Raw genomic sequence first — 22913 nt, 5'->3', positions numbered from 1 at the left:
AGAAGGCTACATTTTGCTACAGAGACTCAAAGGTTGAAACTGTGTATCCTCCTTTAGGCTGAAACTGTGTATCCTCCTTTAGGCTGAAACTGTGTATCCTCCTTTAGGCTGAAACTGTGTATCCTCCTTTAGGCTGAAACTGTGTATCCTCCTTTAGGCTGAAACTGTGTATTCTTCTTTACTCTCCCTTTCCTGAGAAATGAGATGGGTGGGTAGTTAAGCTGACTCTGGAGGTCCCCTTAGCTCTCAGTGACCCTCCAAAGAGTGATCGGAGACCAGGTTTGTCAGAAAAGTGGTCAAGGGATGGGCTTGGCAAGAAAAGGGGAGCTCCAGTGCTATTCTCTCTCCTTTTCTAATGATTGGACCTGGGTCCAAACCAAACTCTGCCACGTACTCTCTGGATAATCTGGGGAAAGGCGCTTGGTCTCTCTGGGCCTCAGTTTCCCCACCTGAGTGTTGGACTAACTGGATTTTAAAATCCCTTCTATTTCTGAGCTCCTGTGACTTGAGGTCAAGGCTTCTTAATCATTTTTCTGTCGTGATGGTCTGCAGTTTATAGACTCTTCAGAGTTTTTGAATGAATTAAAAATCCACAGGATAGTTATCAAAATTCAGTTCCCCAAGAACAAAAAACAACCCAAACAACGTGTAGATCCTGGGTTAGAAAGTCCAGGAGCATGAATCTCTCAGTTCAGGAGCCTAGAACTAAGCACTTGTTGTGTGGAAGGCAGGGATTTGGTGTGATCCAGGTCACTGGGGATATGCTCATGTCTGACACTGTGAGCTGCGTGAAAACTTTCGCGATCTACCACACGGTCCTTCACCTGTACTCTGTGTCATGGTGCCCAAGGTTTGGTAAACAAACATTGAGTAACAAAAAGTAGCTCTAGGTCAGGACAGATACTTCCTAGTGCCTCAGTATCCCCATCTCGATCCTCTCCAGGGTCAGGGATATGAATGGTGCTGATGGAAGCAGACAGTGGAGCTGAATCCCACTATGTGCCTTCTGTGGATATGGCATCAGGGGACCTAGTAATGGCTGATAGGCAGCATTTACCTACCAGATACTGGGCACATAGTTAGGCATTTTACAATCAGATTCAATCTTGAAAATCTCCTGGAATTATAACATTTTCCTTCCAGAGTTCTTGTGAAGATGAAATGAGGTCATCTTTGAAAAGCATTTAGCACAGTGCTTTACACCTGTGTAAACACTTACAGTGCTACCTTAGCACGTAGTAGGTGTTAGAGAAATGCTTCTTCCTTTCCCGCTTCCCCGCTTGTCATGTGTAGCCCAGCCACTTGTGTTCACTGGCCATCAGTGGTCCAGAATGTCAGCTCTTCATTGTTTCCTCAATAAGGACGCAATTACAAGTATTTCTTAAGTGCCTACTATGTCCAGGCACTGCATTAAGCCATTTACAGATATAATTCCACTTGATCCTCATTACTACAAAGTAGTTGGGGGACAAAGGCTTTTTAACTGCATTTTACAGATGAGGAAACTGAGGCAGTCAGTGTTAAGAGTCTTGCTGAGGATCACACAGCTAATAAGTATCTGAGATCACGTTTGAACTCAAATCTTCTTGACTCCAGGTCTGCTCCATCTATAAAATAATCTCTATTCTAAAGGATTTTTATTATAACAGGGGAGAAAAAGTTAATAAAAAATATGCAAAGTCATCGGTTACAAGACAGAATAGCATGGGGGAGGGAGGGGAGGGTGCCAGCAGTTTGAGAGAAAAGGCAAAGCTTCAGGAAAAAAGATGGAATATAAGTTGCATGTTAAAGGAGGAGAGGAATTCTGGGAGGTAGAGGGAGAGAAGGTCTGTTACAATGGCAGAGAGGGGACTAGCCGGGAGAAGACCAGCAGAATGAGGAGAAAGAGCTGGTAAAGCTGGACAGCTAAGTTGAGCTCAGGCTGTGGAGGCCCGGAAGTAGAAGGATGTCTATTTTGCCCTCCAGACAACAGGAAGCTGCTGGGGGTGTCTGGGCAGGGCAGCGGCAGGTCTGTGCACAAGGAAGATCTTGCCATCACCAGCATATACGAAGATGTGGCAGAAGGATAAAGCGAGGCTATGAAGAGGAGCCTGTGGCAATGAGCTCCAAAACTCTTCTCCTTTCTGACAGATTCAAAATCGTTCACTCAACTGCCTTGTTCATTCTATGGAGTCTCCTACAAAGCCTGGGAAGGTGCCTTTTTCCCTTCCAAACATGGATTACACGTCATTCATTCATTCATTCCTTCTTTCCACAAATACTTATTAAACACCTACTGAATGCAGATAATTGGATGAGAAGTAGGAGAGTGTTTCCTTGTGGCACTGATCGCTAAGGAGGCAGACAGACCACCAGCATCAATACCCATGATTCCCAGTGTTTCCTGCTAAGTACATAAGAGGGATGCACAACGAATTGCTTTTGAGAAAAACACAGGTCTCTTATACATCAAAAGAATACCAGCAGTGGAGCGAATCGGCCACAGAGCAGACACCCGGCTGTCGGACAATGGTAGAAGAAATGACAATCTGGGATGTTACAGCATTATAGAAGAAAAGGAAAAGAAGGGGAAAGCTGCCATGAACTGATGCAAAGTGAAGTAAGGAGAACCAGCAAAGCAATGAACACAGCGACTACCACAACAGAAACGTGGTGGGGGGAGCTTAATCCTGCTCTGTTCCTCTCCATTAGCAGCAGCAGTCTATCATCCAGGATTCCTGATCCGTTTCTGGATCCCTGACTTCTCTGTATTACTGAGTTTTTTTCCGAGGGCCACAGAGGATTTAGAATTAGAGAAGGTCCCAGAGGACTCCGGGCTCACTGCCCTTATTGCCCACGTGAAGCCACAGTCACTTAGGACCGCGGGTGAGGTTTAAGCCCCAAGTCCCTTCCACTGTCACATCCACCAGACCCACCGAGCTGCCTGCAGGGCAGAGGTCACAGACGGAGACTTACCTGGCTAACGATGAAGAAGATGACCGTCATGGCCGCACAAGCCAAGGTGACGAGCATGAGAAACTTGAAGCGGAAGATCAGACCCTGTTTGGAGGAAGCACAAAGGTCTCTTTCAGCCCCACGAGTGGCAGCCAAAGCACTAAGTTTCATACTTTTATGGAAAATGTCACGGAAGCTTCCAAACACGCACAAACGCCACGTGCAGAGCCTTACTCTCCAAACAAAGGGTCTGACCTGCCAAGATCACGCAGCTAAGTTTCCCTCGGCGGAGCGAGAGAAGGCAGCCATTTCCCAGAACCCAATTTTTCTGGGTCCTTATCTCCTACGAAACAGGGATTCCAGAGACCAGAAAATCAAATTAATAGCAAGTCTCATGGCTAATTTCCCCGCTAAGCTGGTTATGATTCCCTGCAGGGGTTCCAAGAATCCAAGCCTGAGCTTCTCTGACATCCTAATGCAATTCTGCTCTGATGAGCAGACAGAAACACACATGGCCGCCACACGCCAGGGGCTGGCTGCAGTCCTTCCCACTTTTGAAAGGAGGATCAGGCCGGACCTACGGTGACTTGTAATGGTGGCCACTGCTGTGAGCTTGAAAGACTAGGGTGCTGGGGGTGGGAATTCAGGAAGACCTGGATTTGTGGGCTCTTGTGATCAGCACGGTGCCTGCACACAGTAGGTGCTTACTAAACGTTTACTGCTTGATTGATTCCAAATTCAGCGCTCTTCCCATTGAACCATGCTCCCTCCGAACTCCCAGAGTGCTTGCTAGCCAATGAAATAAAGCATTTATTCAACGCTACATAAATGCTGTCACTTATCATTTCCAAACCAGCTGGCACCATTATTGAAAAGTATTGACTTTCTTTAAGCACAGACCTGCCACACGATTCTCCAATCGATAATGTCCAGTGGCTCCCTATTGCCTCGGGGATAAAATTAACTCCCCTATGTAGTCTCTTAAAAACTCTTTACAACCTGCTCCTGACCTATCTTTCCAGGATTAATGGTCATTATTACTTTCTCTCTGGCATTCTGGGCTTCAGCCAGACTGACCTTCCCTCTCTCTGCCCTTTACACATCATCTCCCATCTCCAAGCCTTTGCCGTGGCCACCAGGCCTGCCGTGCGCTCCCTGCTCATCTTCAGCTCATAGAATCTCTCTCCCTTCAGGAGGAAGACACGCTAAAATGCCATCTTCTATGTAAAGCCTTTCCTGCCTTCCCCAGCTGCTCTTGGCCACCTCCTTCCCACCCTCCAGCTCTTTCCCAGAGTCCTGGGCCAGGAGATCCTGTAAACTCATCTGTAGTATTCACATAATTAGGAAGCCCTTTGTTTCACTGCATTTTTTCCATGATAATCCTTACTTTCAGAGAGGGGAGAACCGCTAGCATCTATGAGACTTCAAGGTTTGCAAAGTGCTTTATGCATAGTATCTCATTTAATCCCCACAACCCACCTGCTAGGTGCTATTATAACAAGCCTTCCCCCATTTTGTAGATGAAGAAACTGAGGCTGACAGAGTTTACATGGCACGCCCTAGGTCTTGCTCCTAGTGAGAGAGACAATCTTCCCAACTTTATGTGGTCCAGCATGGGCCACAACTTCAGCTGCCTGAGGTCTCCCTCCTGCTGCAGGCCATGGCTGGCCACTTCAGAGCAGCTGAGACTCATGCCAGACCTCCTCACTCACTCTGCGCTGGCTGCCACTCATCCTTCCTCTAGCCCAAGCCTGTCCTTGCTGCAAATCCAACCAAGTATCTCCAAAGCTGGGTCCCTGAGAAACGAGCCAGGCTGAGATGTTCCCCCCTCTCAGATGATGGAGAGAACCAGGAGGTGGGAAATCACCAGTGGAAGCAGACTGGCTCAGGAGTCCCCGAGGGCTCTCTGAGCTTGCACAAGGACCCCGGGGGGGGGGGATCAGCTGTGCCGCTGGATGTGGGGGCCAGAGCCTCCAGACCTTAGGACCGCAGAGCTTCCTTTGCTCTTTCCCCCCAACACCCTGGGCAAGGGGACAGCTCACCTCGTAGTGCAGCCGGCGAACCTTGCTCATGGCGGGCAGGCTCGATTGCTTCCCGTTGATGTTCCGGAACACCTGGAAGACCATGAAGCACAGGAACAGGAAGTAGAGACAGAGGCAGATGCCAGCCACGATGATGAAGGCCATCTGGGAGCTTCGGGTAAAGGAAAGTGGAAATAAAAGGGCAGAGACTGGAGGCCGGCTTCTGGGCCTCCCCCAGGAGGAGGTAAATCATGCGGGACTGACACCCAATGTGATTGAATGGGGGAGATAACGTTCAAACAAGTATATATGAAGAACTTATGGGCAAGATAAACGGAAAATAATTAACAGAACCAAGGCCAAGCGCTTTGCCAAAGGTCACATGGGCAGCTAATCATGGAGCCAGGATTTGACCCCAGGGTCCTTCCTGTGGTACCAAAGTTCCAAGTGACCTGAGACAAGTCGATTCCCTTCTGAAACTTGGTTTCCTCATTTATTGAGTAAAGGGGCTGAGCTAGATGCTCTGAAGGGCCCCTTTTAGTTGATCCCAGGGCCCGGTAAGCCTGTGTCTCTTTTAGCTCTAAACCCCAGTGGACAATCTCCTTACGTTACACTCACCAGAAAAATGGGCGTGAGATTTCATGAGATTTTATCCATCCCAGAGGGTTGCTGGGAGGACGGGAGAAAATGCTATCCAAAGGATAACAGGGGGGAGAGGAAGCCATGGACTCTACAGATTCAGGCAATTCTTTTACACATCGAGAGGCCAGTAGGGCAGAGAGAAAATTCAAGTGGACTTAGAAAACCCCAAATGAACCTGTCGAGTCTGTCCTGGACTCAATTTACTTATTTTGTCAAACATTTCCCTATTGTATTAGAATCGGGGGCTCTCCAGAAGGTATAAACTACCCCAGTAAAAGCCAAGCTGCAGTTACTTCCCCCCCCCAATGCAAAGCTGCTACCCAGCTCCCCTCCCTACTTCTAGCAAGAATCCTCTTCTCCTCCAAGCACTCACTGTATGACTTTGGGGAGAGAAAATGCTCCAAGTCAGCATTCTAAAAGAGATCCCCAAGACTCCCCTCTGAGACCCACAGAAGATGGCATCTGGGAGCCCACCCAGAACCTGGGACCCTCCAGAAAAGCTAATCTCCTTGATGCCATCTCCGCCTTGGAATACGAAGGGGCAGCAGCTTGGCTTGGGCTCTTGCCAGCCCACCAAGGTCACTTCAGGATGCATCTTTGGAAAGAAGCTCTCAAGTGCCCTCCAATAGGAGCCAAAACCTGCCCCCAGTGTACCCCAAGACCAGGAGGAAGAAGCAGGGAAGCTGCCCAGGCTGACCAGTGCCCAATGGCCTGCTCAGGCCAGCTGGGAGCTAAGGAGAACCCTCACAGGGTCTCTTCTGTGATGGGAGCGATATATTGATTCATCGTCTGCCCGTCCGGCTCTGACTCAAAAGCTGGCATTCATTTTTCTTATTACTTTCCTGCTCTCTTCCGTTTAATTGGCCGGGGTGAAGGAAGCCAGCCTCGGCCTTAGGGGGAAGGGTCAGGAGAGACGGCGAGCCATCCCTGGGGAGGGGACCACCCTGAGACGAGGAAGGATACGGCCAGCTCGGTGCCCACATCTGTGGTCCAGATGCTGTAGAAAGGGTTCGTCAGCTGCACCCCTCTGCAAAGAAACCCAAAGGGAGAACAGGTGACTGGGCAGATCAAAGGGAAAAGTCCTCCATGTTCACTTGGCTTTGTATCATGGCAGGCTGGGGGACAAGGACAATGTCTCCGAGAGCCAGGAGGGAGGAAGCAGACGGGTTCGTTCCTTCAAAGCCCATTTATTCAGGACCTTATATCCTCCCAGGAGACACAAGAGGCAACGGAGAAGAAAATGCAAAAAGCAAAGGAAGTCTAGCAGGGCGGCTGTTTGGAGGAGAGGTCCCAGCAGCTCACGGGATCTGGGGGCTAGGATTGGGCTGGGATCCCCCACATGGGGGATGCTGTGTCTGTTCTGTCCGACAGGGGCCGGGAGAGAGCTCTCCCCTCGCCACAAAACAAAGATTCCCGACAGTGGCTTTCCAACAGCCGCCCCCGAACATTCTTGTCTCTGTGGGTGCCATTACCATCCCCGGCCCCAGGAATGCCTGCAGGAGAACAAGGGTGTCTGCCAAGCAGGGGGCGTGCTTCCCACTCCCCCAGCAGGGAATGGAGGGTGGCCACGGGGGCCTCAGAAAGTTTGCCAGCCGCCCCACCCCAGTCCCATGTTTTACAGGTGAGGAAACTGTGGCACATCACTCCATAGAAGGAGTGGATGTGGGGTTACAGTGCCCACCTGCCGCCTACTCCCTGTGGGACACTGTATCCGTCACTTGAATGCTGTGAGCCTCAGTTTCTTTATCTGTAAAACTGATGACTTTTACGATTCTGTGCTGCTAAGACCCTTAATCTCTTTGGATCTCAGTTTCCCTGGTCTGTAAACTGAGAGGATTGAATGGCTGGGCTCCGAGTTCCATTCAAATCTGGACCTAGGACTCTGTGACTTGTGCGGGGTCTCCCAAAGGTGGGATTCGAACCCCAGAGTCAATGAGCTGCCTACGTGGCCCTGTCCGGCCATCACCGACTGAAGGTCGGCCGCTTACTCACCGCTCACACATGTCGAATATGAAGAGGCAGAAGGAGCCCACGGCAATGGGCCCGACCTGTTTCCAGTAGCCAGAAATGTGGTTCCGTTCGTTTTGATCCTAAAAAGAGCCAGAGTGAGAGGCGAGATTGGGGGTGGGGGGAGAACAGAGGAAGAGGAAGAGGGATGAAGGCTTCCTCTGTGCTCAGGGACGAGGAGCTCAGCAACAAGCTGGCTGTTCCAGAAGGAGGGGGAAGTCTGGCTGTGCCCGGGGGCACAGGTGGAGGCCAGGCCGGGAAGCGGGCATGGTGCCCAGAGGGGAAGAATGAGGGCCACTCATAAAGGTGCCCTTTTACCCAAACACAAGCTCTTTCATTCCAGCTTAGGCTGCCCCTCTGGGGTCCTGAAGGAGCAGGGGATGGAGCGGGGAGGGGCCGAGGGGCCCCGCCAATGCTTGGAGTCCACTTCTCAGTGGGAAGGACATCAGAGGGTTTCTGCTGCCATAACCCTTGTCTTGTGGAAGGACTCAGAGAGCCCAGGACTTGGAATAATGAAGCCCTGGATTCAAATCCTGCCTCAGGTACTAGACCGGGCTACAGGATCCTGGGCAAACCTCCTAATCTCTGTGCCTCAGTTCCTTCATCTGTAAAATGGAGATCATGATAACACTAGCACCTGCCTGACAAAAAGGTTGGGAGGATTAAATGAGCTAATACAGGTGTAATCCTCTTCACCCATAAAGCACTGCAAAAAGGAGCAGCCCAATGATTAGCTGGTATTTCCTTAGTGCTCTTCATTAACTCATTTGACCTTCACAAAATCCCAGTGCTCTGAGTATGATTAGAGACATTCTCATTTTTACCCAAAGGGAAACTGAGACTCTGAGGTGAAGTGATTTTTCCAATGGTCACAACAAGGGACTGAGGTGTCAGAGATGAGACCGGGAGCCCAGGACTCCTGATCCCAAGGCTGGACACTCTCCAGATCACATAACGTGTGAAACAGTGGGGCTGCAAATGAAGTCACTGCTCTGACTGAAAGGACTACGATGCTGTAAAAAAGGGAGAGAGACCGAGGCAGAGACAGAGAAACACACAGAGAGACAGTCATTTCACCTTTATCTGCCTCCATTTACTGTGAAAGCAGGAGGATTACAACAACAATATCTAACTTGAAAATCAATGTGACAGCTGTTATCTGTTCCCCATTTTGCAGATAAAGAAACTGAGGTCTGGAGATGGGAAGTGACCCCCCCCACCGGGTGCACAGGTGGTCGCTGGCCCCTCTCCCAGTGCTTCCCATGGTGGGGGGGGATGGGGCACAGTCTCCTTCCATTCACCAGACCCAAGGGCTAAAGAAGGGGCTACTTCTGGCTCCAAGCCTTCAAGCCAGGGCAGGGGCTGGCAGTATAGACAAGGAAGTCTGGCCCGGGAAACCGGCCGCTGCGCTGGGCACTCTCACCATCATGTGCTCGCCGCAGAAGATGATCCAGAAGGACAGGAGCATGGCGTAGAAAATCCCTTGTCGGATGTCCCCGAAGAGCAGCATCCAGGTCCAGTCGAAGCCGATGGAAAACCACTCCACCGGGATATTGATGAACGTCATGGAGATGCCCAGGGCGAAGATGACTCTGCAGAGGAGAGAGTTGGGGGGCCTTCAGTTTTGGGGAGCACGGGGGCCTCTGGAGGGGCCCTAGGGACGTGTCAGGGGCAGCCCAGACAAGACCTCGGATGGAAATAGACCCTTTCGTACACTTAAAGTGCATTTGGTCAGAGGTCACCATCAGCGTCACCACCAGCCTCAGGTTCCATTGCCCTCATTGGACACTGACCAGGTGATGGGGGTCCCGGATCCAGGCCTTTGGGCAGCACCTGCTGGGGGACCCTTGGTGCTGGCCACCTCCCGCGGGTGCTGGGGCCCTGAGAGGTTTGGGGCGGGGATCCTGATGTCAGCCACCCGCCTCATCCCGGAGGAAACTGAGGTGACACATAATCCACGTTTCCTTCTGTCTCGGCACCCAAGGCTCTGCGCAAGCTGGCCCGATCAGGCCCTTCTTCATGAATTAGGGAAAGGAGAAGGGCCTAGCTCCCCAGACCCCTAGTCAAAGACCTCGGAGGCTGTTTGCAAAGGGAACTGAGGGAGAGAGACAGAGGAAGGCCACTATGGCCACGTTTCCTTCTTCCTCAGCACCCGAAGCTTTCCACAACCTGGCCCAATCAGGCCCTTCTTCATGAATCAGGGAAAGGAGAAGGTTCCCCCTGGGAGCAGCCCCTCAGCCCCCCAGTCAGAGTCTCTGAGGCTGTTTGAAAGGCTCGGAGGGAGAGAGACAGAGGAAGGCCACTGTGGCCATGTTTCCTTCTTCCTCAGCACCCGAAGCTCTCCACAACCTGGCCCAATCAGACCCTTCTTCATGAATTAGGGAAAAAAGGTTCCCCCTGGGAGCAGCCCCCAGATCCCCAGTCAAAGCCCTCAGAAGCTGTTTGCAAAGGGATCTGAGGGAGAGAGACAGAGGAAGGCCACTGTGGCCATGTTTCCTTCTTCCTCAGCACCCGAAGCTCTCCACAACCTGGCCCAATCAGACCCTTCTTCATGAATTAGGGAAAAAAGGTTCCCCCTGGGAGCAGCCCCCCAGATCCCCAGTCAAAGCCCTCAGAAGCTGTTTGCAAAGGGATCTGAGGGAGAGAGACAGAGGAAGGCCACTGTGGCCACGTTTCCTGCTTCCTCGGCACCCAAGGCTCTCCGCAAGCTGGCCCAATCAGGCTCTTCTTCATGAATCAGGGAAAGGAGAAGGTTCCTCCTGGGAGCAGCTCCTCAGCTCTCCAGTCAGAGTCTCTGAGGCTGTTTGCAAAGGCTCGGAGGGAGAGAGACAGAGGAAGGCCACTATGGCCACGTTTCCTTCTTCCTCAGCACCCAAGGCTCTCTGCAACCTGGCCCAATCAGGCTCTTCTTCATGAATCAGGGAAAGAAGGTTCCCCCTGGGAGCAGCCCCCGGATCCCCAGACAGAGTCTCTGAGGCTATTTGCAAAGGGCTCAGAGGGAGAGGGACAGAGGGAGGCCGCCATGGAGAGCCATGACTCACTTCTCCAACAGGACGGGAGGCCGTGTCATCATCGTGATCCGCCGCCAATACCACACCATGATGATGAAGATGCTGGGCGTGAGGAAGGTTTTCATGGCGAACCACACCTTGGTGAAGCCTCCATTTTGATGAATTCCCTACAGAGAAATCATATAAACAAACAGCACATATTTCTTTACGAAGCGCCTACTGTGTGCCAGGAACAGCGGTTCCAAAAACAAAAGTGAGACTTTCCTCACCTTGAACGAGGTTACCCAAAATACATAAAAAGGAAAGTACATGTAAGGTGTGGCGCGTACATAATAAAGGCAAGGTGATGGGGGGGGGAAGGGCGATATAAACTGGGGAGGATGAGAAAGGCCAAAATCAACTTGGGGCATCAGGGCTGAGTGCCGTCTTCTGGCAAATAGTCAGGGAGAGAGGAGGCAGTTCATTTCTGGGCAGTCCACCCTTGTAGGGTTTGCAATCATAGTTGGCTAGGATCCCCCATCCTGGTCCATATGGAGGATCAGAGAGGTCGATTCCCCCGAGACCGAACAGCAAGTTAGCGATGGAGAAGGGAGTAAATGGCAGCTTAGGGCGGCTCTGCTCCCTCATCAAAACAGAAGGTGAGTTAACGGGGGCTGTCCCTCTCTGAACTCGGAACTGGGCTTTTACTTCTCCTGAAGACAAAGGTTTGGTTTTGTACAAAAGAAAAGAAAGTCTCACCTGAATAATACCAATTCAGGTCTTCCTAATGCTAAAACTTTGGGTCTCTATCCACTGCCCCACCAGCTCCCTACCTCAAGAAGCCAGACGCAGACATCACTGTACCCACTTTTCTAGGATTATGTTAGTTACGTTAAATGGCCAGTGCTCTGTCAACACATTCATGTACTCAGGGAAGTTCAGGGAAGTTTGGGAGATCCCTAAAATGGGTCCCCGATTCGCACTCACCACCAAGCGGATGTCCTTGATCTCTCCAATGCCAACATTGATTTTCTTCTTTTCATTCACCGGCAGCCGGATATTGAAGAGGTAGTACTTGTGAGCCACGGTCCCGATTTCCATGAAAGGGAGGACATCGCATTCATAGTAACGGCCTTCGTGTTCCGGGATCTGGAGGAAAAGGATGGAGGTTGAGCACGGTGGTAGAAGAGGGTAAAATACACACATTTCCTTTTTTAAAAATATATATTTATTTAAAACAAAGACAAAATAGAAAAACAACAGAAAATAAAAAAAAAAGAAACCCAGAAAAAAAGGTAAAAACATTGTCACATAGAACATGAGAGAATTTAAAATATGGAACAATCCATTTCCATTTTGAGAAGTGCTTATAATAATAGAAGACATTGGATTCAGAATTGCTCATCTTTGTTTCCTTCTTGGTTTTCTTTTGTTTTTTACTGTGTACTTTTTATTTGTTCTTTTTCAACTCTTTCTTCCCTCTCTTTCTCCTTAACAGTAAGCATGGATATATTAATGTATACATATACATATACACATAGATAGATACCTATAATCACACCCATATATGCAATACACATTCGTGTACATCTAAATAAGATTATACTGCATTTGTTCATACTTTTTTTTTTTTCAGAAGATGGATAACAGCATCCTTCTAAGGTCAAAGTCTTTCCATATTTTTCTAAATTCACCAACTCAGCATTATTCCAACCTTATCCTATCTCATTGTGACAGAGACATTTCTAAACCCCTTTAATGATCCACAGCTTCTTTCTCAGTGAAGGTAAACCCCTGTTAACTTGCAGAGGCAATGACAGAGTTCCCAAGCTGGAAGGGAGCCCAGGATCCATTCATTTCTTCTCTTACCTAACCAAGAGCTCCCTCCTACAAGTGTGTCTTTGACTACTACCGCGTGGTTTTGGGCAGGTCACAGACTTCCCAGATTCAGTTTCCTTCTCTATAAAATGAGGGCTTGGATGCGTTGGCCTCTGAGATCCTTCCCTAGGTTTGATCCTATCACCCTTATCTATGGATCATCCAACTTGCGCTTGATGAGTGCTTGGGATGAAGGCAAAAAAACCATGACCTCCAGAAGCACCTTATTCTACCATGGGACAGTTCTAATCATCAGGAAGTTTACTCCAACAGCATGAGCCTAAATTCAGCTCTGAAACTTCGACCCAATGATCCTAGAGGAACCCGTGATTATCAGTTAATATGGAGCCCTGAAGCTCTACCAAGGCTGCCCAGTGAAATCCAGTCATTCTAAAGAGAAGAGGTAAGGGCATGGAAAATGCATATTGCTCAGATCCATTTCCATCCAATGAGCATTTATTAAGCACTGATTATGTGCTGGGTCCTGGTGAACCAAAGATATAAATGGCAAATGTAGAAGATTTGTCGATTCCAATTGCCAAGAGACCAACCTAGAAAATAGAAGATGGATAAATCCTATATAGCTATTAATGTCAAGTTAGGTTATTATGCTATTACATGCATGTGTGTGCACATGCAGAGACAGCATAGAATCTCTGAGAGCATCCAAACCAATCTGGACCCTCACAATTGGCCATCTAGCCTCTGCTTAAAGACCAAGCCAGCGAGGAGAGGCTCGCTGCTTCCTGAGGTGGCCAGGACATTTTAGACAGTTTTAGTTCTTGTGAAGTCTTGCTTTCACTCAGATCAATTTTTTTTATAACAACCTCCCCAACTGTCTCTCCCCCATTCTAATTTAAAACAGGACGTGTCCCATCCCTCTAACAGGTTCCTGCCCCTCAAATCCTTGGCCAAGCCTTCCACTTCGATCAAGCCAGCCCTGATAAACGCAATGAACTCCAGGTCCTTTCCAGTCCTTGGAGTTCTCTCTTGACTATATACAGTAGGTGCTTAATAAAAATTTACTAAACAGAGAACATCAGAATTTGAGTGGCTGAAAGGATTGCACCTCGTCCAAGTCATGGGTTCCCTATTATGACATGCCCAATAAGTCATTATCTAGTCTTTGTCTGAAGACCTGCAAGGATGGGGAACCCATCTGGGAAGAACAGCTCTAAAGAGAGGAAGTCTTTTCTACAATGAGCCTCAATTTGTATTGAGTTGGAGCTAGGTGATATAGCACTCTGCATACTCTCTCTAGCTAGGCTGTAAAGGGCTTTGAATGCCAGGCTGACGAATATGTATTTTATTTGGCAGGTAAGGGGGAGCTGCTGAAGACTCTGGAGCAGGGGAGAACATCAAATACATGTTTTAGGAAAGTTATTTGGGGATCTCTGTCAATAGTCTCTAAATCTTTCAGACTGTTTATCTGCTTTAAGTGGCCATGATGCTCGATCAAAGTTACTTTCATGGTTCTGGTCAATATGGGAAAGGTCAAAATATTCTCTTCACAGTCATAAATGCTACCCAGCTCCTGGTCATGAAAATGAGAATGTGCTGCATGTGAACAGGTCTGGAGACGTGGAGTGTGGACATTCAGATATTGAGGATGTTGCAAATGAAGTTTCCAAGGACTCTGATGAGGGGCCATAAAATCTCAGTTGGCCAACCATTGAGTCTATCGACCTCTGGGCAAGATGGCAGGCGTGAGCAGGAAGCAGAAGGACAAGGGACAGCTCCCCTTCAGAAAACAAAGTTTGCTTTTCCTGAGACTGAAGTCGTGTGTGTGTGTGTGTGTGTGTGTGTGTGTGTGTGTGTGTGTGTGATCTCGTCTATCCCCATCATTTTACAGACGAGGAAACAGACTCAGATGAAAAGGAGGAGGCTGTAGCAAAGTAGGGTTCATGGCAGAATCCTAGTCTGCTGCTTCCTAGCTTGGCAGTCTTAGCTAAATTAGCCTGTCACTTGAATCTCAGTTTCCTCATCTGTGAAATGCTGGGGATAGACGAATCATCTCAAAGGATTTTTTGAGCTGGATTCAAGTTTGGCTGGAGCACAGAATCAATTAAGGACAACATTGTAGGATCACAGCATGTTGGAGGCAGAAGAGACTCAAGAAGCTCTCTGCTCTGTCTCCTCCACTTACACACACATGAACTAAGGGCTAGAGGGGCTTCGAAGCTCACCCAAGATCTCCAAGCTAATTATTAAGAGCATTAAGCTCAGGACTTAAGTGTCCTGAGTCTCGGTCCTGTGTGAATGAAAAGCAGTGAAATACATGAAAAGAAGGCAGGATTTGGAGGATGGGGACCTGGGTTCAAATCCACAAAATTAATTGTGGAACTTTGGGCAAATGAAGAAAGCTCTCTAGACTTGGACTCTAAGGCTTCTTAATTATGCATCTATGGAAATGACCCCCTTGTGCCCAAGTGCATCATTTTCATGGAGGAATAGTGTGAACATTGACTGGCCTGAAAGCCATCAAGCTCTGGGTTCAAGTCCTGCATCCAGCACACATCCCAGGTGATGTCATTCCAGCACAAATGGGAGCTGTTGGGGCATCCAAAGAGATCTCTGCGCCTGCCTTCCCTTTAAAGTCTAACACTAGCCCTATTTTGCTATATTCTTATTTGTTTGTTGCACCTGGTTCAGACACACTCGAGGGTGTCATGGCTGCCTGCTTTGGGCAACCATCCTGGGGTTTTTTATATCTATCTATCTATCTATCTCCCAAGGAGTCTAAGATATAGATATAGATATAATATCTTAGACTCCTTGGGAGACCCATAAATCCTAGAGACCTCTATCAGAATCATGGCTCTGAAGGCGGTAAACAATTCCATCAAAATGCAGTTGTCAAAGTATATTTTTATGAGCTTCACAGATCCTAGGGTAAGACACCCCACCCCCCAACTATAAAGAAGGCGGCAGCCTGCTTTGGCAGAGGGACTCTCCTTACCTGGGACTTCCCCATCCCACTGAATCCCAGATGCAGCCCCTCTTTCTCTCCCCCCCCCAATTCGGGCAGATACTCGGCCATCTGCTCGGCCAACAGGGCCCACAGGGCCCACAAGAAAATTCGCACCATCCAGTGGAGATTTCCGAGCGGAACCTAGATTTTGCCAGAGTGAGTGGTTGACAGATTTGGAAAGGAAAACTCCCCCGGCCTCCTGATGGAGCGGCTAATTAGGACAAACTACAGCAGGTGGTGGAGACTTTGATTCTTTCCTTGGCGGGGCCCTTTCAGCAGGGCCCCCGGCTCTGAAGTCATCTCTGATTGCGGCTCTGACACCCAGAACTAAATTTAAATCGCCGTCACCGGGGACAGAGCCGTGATTCATTTTCTTCACACCTTTCCTTGTCTGAAGGTTGCGCCGGGGAGCCGCAGACCCCACAGATAATTAAGGAGCAGTCTCCGCTAACTCTCTCCTCCTCCTCCCTGGGCCTCTCCGAATACGCTGTGGAAACCGAGGCGGTCTTTTGAAAAGCATGTGCCCAAATTGTTATTCTATTCTTATAACTTAAAATTGTCATTTTCATAAAAACACATGCCCCGTTGGGCGGCTCACGTGGCGGCTGGCAGAGCCCGTGCTGTCTCCACATCCGGGCCCCCTCGCCCCAGCCCCCATTGCCTAGCTCGACCCCCGAGAAGGATTCTCTCCCTTCCTGGCCCAAGCGCTGAGGGTTCCAGCAAAGGGGAGCTGCAGCTGCTTCCCTGGCCCGGAGCGCCCATTGCCTCCCTGGGATTTCCCCTTCTGCAGACTGGGGTCCGAACGCTGCAGGAGCTCCCATACCCCTCTCTGCCTGGGTTCCTCAGCTCCAAAGTGAAAGGGCTGGGACTCACGGCCACCGGGGCTGTTCCGCTCCAGCTCGTGAAGCCGATGGCTCCCCATCCCAGCGGCCCATAGTACTCCCAAGCAAGGAGAAGCTGGCTGTCACTGAAACCAGCTTCAGAGCCTGTGTGGCCCTGGGGAAACGCTGTCAGACCCAGGGCCTTCTTGTCTCTGAAGGGAAAGGCCCTCCCAGCTCCAGAATCGCACTCCTCCGGCTCAGTGGTCTCCACGCCGCATCACCCTCCCGGCCGGTCCCTTCTGGTGGCGGTCTCCCTAGGGCCTGAAAGGCAGTTCCGTATCCCGGCTGGAGCGCGAGGTCTGCCTGCGCCTGTGTTGTGAGCAGGCGCACGGTGCGAGGTGGCGGATGGGATACAGAGCACCGGAGCAGAGTCAAGGGCAGAGTTCAAGTGCTGCCGCCGCCGGCTCATTAGCACTTGTCATTAATTATATTCTCGAGAGATCTATGAGGATTTCTTATGTGCCATCCTCTAGTTCCAGTCCCGGAGTGAGATTGTCTGCGAATCGAGTTGGGTTCAGCGCATCAGAAATCCACAGTCCACTGCTAAAAAAGCCCAAACTAAGAGCTCTGTCTGTGCTCCAAGATAGAAGAGAGCTCTGGTCAATGTTTAACAACCGGCTCTCCAGGGGAAAGTATTCAAGGCACATAAGGTTAGCCTGCCTTATAGCATCTTCTCTGTTGCTTTTTATTGTGACAATCTACAAAATGGTAAATCAAGCTCCTGTTTGTAGAGATTGTTGATTTCCCCAGGTACAGACGCTCGTACTGAACATTTAACAACTGGCTCTCTTCAGCTAGCGCAATCTGGGGAGGAGGGGAGGGAGGGAGTTTATGCACCATCTCTCTGAAGTCTGGAATAATTTTTAGGGCAGAAGAAAACAGGTGTCATGACTCCTTTCCTCAAGAGGCGGCCTGAGACTGAGCTGGGAGAGTGAGGAGCAGCCGGACTTGGGCCTTCTCCGCTCCTTTGTCCCGGTGCTCAGGAGGGGTCGGGGCGGAGCCGGGGGGGCTGGAGCTCTTCCCCCTGCAGGGAGGCCCGGAGCCTGCTCCCTCTAGCCAGAGAGAAAGGCCGGACTCAGAGCGCCCTGTTCCCTCGCAGAGCTCGGAACAAAGCCGCCGTCCAGGTGCCGGGGCCAGGGAGGCAGCACCCAGAGGCCAGCGGGGCTCTGGGACTTGGCTCCCGCCTCCCAGCCAAGCTCCTGCTGACTACACTAGGACTGGGGGTGTGGGCGTGGTCTGGGGGAAATAATGGAGGAGTCTGAGCGTAATGATAGAAGGGGAGGGGCAGAGGCTGAGGGCAATAATAAGGTGTGGGCGTGGTCTGAGGGTAATAATAGAGCAAGGGCGTGGTCTGGGGGGGAATAATAGGAGAACATGGGCGTGGCCTGAGGGTAAAAATGGAAGGGAAGGGGCCCATAGGATAATATGAGAACATGGGCGTGGCCTGGGAGGTAAGAATAGGAAAACATGGGCATGGTCTAAGGGCAATAACAGGGGTGAGGGCGTGGTCTGGGGGGTAAAAATGGGAGAGCATGGGCGTGGCCGGGGGGGGTAATAATGAAAACGCATGGGCGTGGCCAGAGGATAATAATGAGGGAAGGGGTGGGGCCTGGCATGATAATAGAGAGCATGGGCGTGGTCTGAGGGTAAGACTAGGAGAGCATGGGCATGGCCAGGGGGTAATAATGGGAGGGAAGGGACTAGATGGGGGGGGTAATAATAGGAAGGTGGGGAGGGCCGTGATGTAAGAGTTGCCAACGAGGCTATAAAGCAGAGGCTGACCAGACCTTCTCCAGCTCTCGTGGCTCCCCAGGACCAAACCCGAGGGCCTTTCCTCAGTGCTGAAACCCTTCCCCGCCTTTTCGGTCTCCTGTCTCCCGCCTTCCCCACCCCACACCCTCGCTGCCCAGGCTTACTTGCTGCTCCTGGGCCTGGAAAGCTCTCCCTCCTGCGTCCCTTCTCTCAGATTGCCTGGCTCGGGCAAGATTTACCTTAAAGACCACAGCCTGGTCCTCCCCCTCCCCCTTTCCCCCACCGCAAGGTCCCCTTCCCTTTGCTGAGTGCGGACGGGGTCCGCGCCACGCCGGGGCTCCCACATCCGGCCAGCAGAGACTGGGTGGACGCTGTCTTTCTATCTTCAGGGCTTAGCGCTTGGCTGGCACACGGGGGAGTGATTAATAAATGCTTAGCGATCTACTGGATCCCGGATTTGAACTAAGAAGTGGTGCAGGAGAGAGCACCGGCACTGGAACCTGGTTTCAGACACTAGCCGGAGTCACCTAACGCTGGCTGCCTCGGTTTCCTCATCTGCAAAATGAGCTAAAGAAGGAAATTTCAAACCTCTCTGGCCAACAAATAGGGTCACGACAAGTTGGATGTGACTGAAAAATGGCTGAACACCAACTGACACTTCCTCCCAAACACGGCAGAATCTCCAAGGCAGGAGGCGATTAACAAATGCGCCTGACCAACACAGAGCAGCCTCTCCCAGTCAGTCCCCCGTCCGTCCGTGTCCTAGACAAGAACATCTTCTCCATATCCGGGACTAAGAGAGAGACTTCCCCTCCCCCCTCCCCACCGGATCCTACCTTAGGAGAGGTGAAAGTGCATTTGAGCTTCCGGGGCACTCTCTCATGGGTCATTTCGGTCCATTCGGTGAACATGTCATCCCGATAAGCCAAGGAGACATCTAGGGAGACCTCTGCATTCTCTTCTGCAACAAAACAAAACAAAACATGTTTAATCGTTTAATTCAACACAATAAACATTATGAAGTGCCTACTACGTGCCAGGCAATGTGCTGAGCACCTCAGATACAAACGGTCACCCAAGCTCTTAGAGAATTTACCTGTCCAAGGGGAACAAAGAAAGGAGGAAACATGCTGTTCACAGCACCCAGAATTCCCGGAAGGTCTGCACTGTCCAGTCAGGCTCTCACTTGTGGAAATACCCCCCAACCTCTCTTCAGAAGTTCTCACATTTATTTGTGGGAAAATTATTGGAGTGGCAGCCTGGTATAGTTGAGAGAGAGGGAAAGAGAGAAGAGGAGAGAGAGAGAGGGAGAGGAGGGGACAGGAGAGAAGGAAAGAGGGAAAGAAAGAAGGAGGGGGAAGGGAAGGAAAGAAGAAACACGGGAAAAATCCGCACCTTCCTAGAATTCCATCCTAGCCCAAAGAAGGAAATGCCTCCAGGCTTCCTAGAGCAGCCACAGAGTCCCTGCCGCCATCTTTGACTCATCTGTTCCTGGTACAAGCCTTCCCCCTATGATTACTGTCCACCTACTCTGTACCTTTTCTACAGCTCAATTATTTCCATAGAATGGGAGCACCTTGGGGGAAGGAATGGTGTTTGTACTTGGATGTCAAAGCTTGGCCCTTACTTCCGGCCAATGTTAACAAACATACTGGCTGCCGCCTTCACCTTCTAGAAATAATTTTGCTCTCTCGCATGCCAGGCCTGGTCATAAAGCCTTCCTAGGGCATTCTCAGGCAGCTCTCTGCCCTTCATCATCAACCTGGCTCCTTTATTTTCTCAAAGTCTAGGAAGGGAAATGATTCTGCAAAAGTCCTTCAAAAAACTGAAATCCTAAAGGATTAAAAAGGCTCTTATTACATAATCCCTGTAAAATGCCTTGAAAATCACCAGTTCAGAGCCTCGCATCCTTCCATTCAGTGGGTTTTATACTCTGCTGGCCAAGTTCAAAGACAGGCACCTACAGAAGTCCCATAGAATGCTGCCTGTGGATTGTGCTGACTTGAATGGGAGACCTCGGGTAACCATGGAAGGAGGCAAATTGAGGCTCTCCCCAGCAGCGTTACCAGGCCCTCCCGCAGCACGATCCTCCAGCGTGGCCAAGTCGGCTCCATCAACAGTTCAGTTGTCTCCTCCCAAGAGGCACAGAACAGGAGACAAGGAAAAAGAGGGTTTGATCTGGGCCCTCAAGAAACTCGCCATCTAGTCCAGAAAAGGACCTCGGGAGATCCTGGGTAAGGACCATGTGGCACTGTGGAAAATAAGCCAGAGGACCTGGAAGCATCTATTTGGTGACACATGAACATGGCACTGCAGTCTCAGGCCTCGGGTTCAAATCCCATCTCTGACGCTCGCTACCTTTGTGATCTTAGAGCAGTCCCTTTAAATTGTTGGGTCAGACTCTCCTCCTCTGTAAAGTAAGAGCATTGGGCTAGATGCCCCAGAAGTCCCTTCCAGCTCAGAATCTCTGATCCAACATCATCCATGTGGATCTGAGTTCATACCTTGGCACTAAAAGTATACAAATCTTATCTTGAACAGGCGTAATAGTAACATTACAGTTATTACATCGATTAATTTTAATGTTTATTACAGTTTATGTTATTTGTTGCTATTGGTGACTGTGTTTATTAATCACTGGGACTCCTAGTGCTTTAAAGCTTAGAAAATTTTTGTTGTATATCTAGCCACTCATCTACAATAAACCTGGCAGGCGAGAGCTACAGAAATTATCACCATCCCTCACCTCCAAGTTTGCCAACTCCCACTCAGGGCTCACGAGCATCCTCTCAGAAACTCAGGCGGTTAATACTGGAGTGATCCTGGTGGGATAGAAGCTCCAGGAGGGCAGGGACAGTATCACTTTTGTGTTGGCTTATCCAGTACACTAGGTAGCATATAGTAGGCACTTAATAAATGCTTCCATCTTCATTCTTCTCTTTCCCTTTCTCCACTCAGTCTTTTTGACTCTACTTCCACAAATCTTTCAGAACTTCATTTTTTCCCCATCAATAAGCATTTATTGAGGCAGCTAGGGGGCGCTGTGGATAGAGCACCAACCCTGAAGCAGGAGGACATGAGTTCTAATATAACCTCGGACACTTAACACTTCCTAGCTGTGTGACTCTGGGCAAGTCACTTAACCCCAATTGCCTCAGCAAACAAACAAAAAATTAAGCATTTATTAAGTACCTCTAATGTGCTATGTACTTTCTGCTCACCAATAAGCATTTATCAAGCACCAATAGTGTGGGTAGGTATTTCTGCTCCATCAGTACTTAATAAACGCACCAATAATGTGCAAAGTACTTTCTGCTCCATCAATAAGCATTTATTAAAGACATGTGATTTTTTTTTTGCATTTCCAGCAGAGAACAGGAAATACTTAAGTTAAATAGTCCTTGAGTTCAAAGAGTCTGACCCCAAGGTCCCATTCTCTCCACTCCTGCTTCCTGACATCTTGTCTGGACTGCTGTCCCAAGTGTCCTCCCGGGGTGATGAGCCTCCCACTTCTCCTGCTCCAGCGCATCCTCCATAGAAGTACCAGAGAGAAGCTGTTAGAGGAGACGGATGGCCATTTTTGTCTGTGCTTGACAAAGAAGCTGTCCCTGACCTCTAGGAGAGTCACAAGAACAGACATTTGGGGATGGCAGAGCCCATAGAGAGTTAACCCGAGAACCTGGAAGAACTGAATACAAGTCCTGCCAGGGACACATTTTAATGGGACCACACTGAACTCTGGGTGAGTCCAGAGCACTCTGCGTTGAAGACACCGATACTTCATCTGAGAGTGCCCTAAATCAATGACACCTGAAGGGGTAGCCCTTGCCCCTAACCCTCCCTTCCTGATCTCATTTGAAGACTCCTGTTTGAGGCAGCTAGGGGAGGAGCAAATAAAATTCTGAACTGGACCTCAATGGCCTGGGTTCAAATTCGGCCCCAGAGACTTACGAGTTCTATGACTCTGGGGAAGTCATATCACTTCTCAGTCTTAGTTTTCTCATTCATGAAATGGGAAGAATCACGAGAGGCAGCTGTAGGGGGTATAGTGGATAGAGCACTGGGTCTGGAGCCAGAAAATTCACATCTGACTCTGATATTTCCTGGCTATGTCACTTCACCTCTTCGGCCTCAGTTTCCTCAATTATAAAATTGGGGTTATAATAGCACTCACCCCCTAAGACTGTGTGAGGAACAAATAAGATAAGCTCTTAGCACAGTCTCCCATACACAGCACGGTGTGAAGTAAATGTTTCCCCAAATGCTTGTTGACCGAATCCCTCACGGGGCTATTGTGAGAAGCAAATGAGAGAATGGATAAGGAACTTGGCAAGTCCCATAGTGCTATTTGTATCACTTGATATTTATCTATTTGTATCAATCTATACCATAATATTTAATATGTTGCTATAGGATATATTTTGCATATTAATATAGGTTGCAGTATATAATATATAGCATAAGATACGGTTGCATGTTTTGCATAATATACAATATATCTATTTCTAAACACTTATTAAAGGAAGATTTTGAGTTCTGTTTCATGTGGAAAACGCAGAGGATCCCGCTAGCCCTGTTTTAGAAATGGGGGCCAAGACTTGCTCACAGTCACCCAGGAGGTAAATATGGGGGAGGGGAATGCCAAGCCCGGTCCGTCTGAGCCCCGAATCCAGTCCAATCCAAGCCCCATCGTGCCCAGCGATGACCATGGAGACAGGGTTGTCCAGAGAGACATCATGATGATGGGAATTCAAACAAAACCAAAGCCGAGCATTCTGGGGCTCTCTGCCCACATGATCCCTTCCCCTCAGGGCATTCGGGAGGAAACCGGTCGCTA

The 22913-nt window shown here is 49.6% G+C and overlaps 1 protein-coding gene across 1 annotated transcript in view; it reads right to left on the bottom strand.

Annotated features, from left to right (window-relative positions):
• Positions 1–22913, bottom strand: part of WLS (Wnt ligand secretion mediator) — a 112933-nt gene that overhangs the window by 15370 nt on the left and 74650 nt on the right. The window contains exons 3-10 of the mRNA XM_051999455.1: positions 18913–19037; positions 11582–11743; positions 10646–10782; positions 9028–9196; positions 7590–7687; positions 6561–6624; positions 4977–5120; positions 2956–3039 (exon numbers count right to left, since the gene is read on the bottom strand). Coding sequence (XP_051855415.1) covers positions 2956–3039; positions 4977–5120; positions 6561–6624; positions 7590–7687; positions 9028–9196; positions 10646–10782; positions 11582–11743; positions 18913–19037 — 983 coding nt within the window. The remainder of the gene's footprint in view (positions 1–2955; positions 3040–4976; positions 5121–6560; positions 6625–7589; positions 7688–9027; positions 9197–10645; positions 10783–11581; positions 11744–18912; positions 19038–22913) is intronic.

The sequence above is a fragment of the Antechinus flavipes genome, chromosome 4 (genome assembly GCF_016432865.1).
Source record: "Antechinus flavipes isolate AdamAnt ecotype Samford, QLD, Australia chromosome 4, AdamAnt_v2, whole genome shotgun sequence".
In the NCBI taxonomy this organism is placed as follows: Eukaryota; Metazoa; Chordata; class Mammalia; order Dasyuromorphia; family Dasyuridae; genus Antechinus; species Antechinus flavipes.
This window is presented reverse-complemented; position numbering and strand designations above follow the sequence as displayed.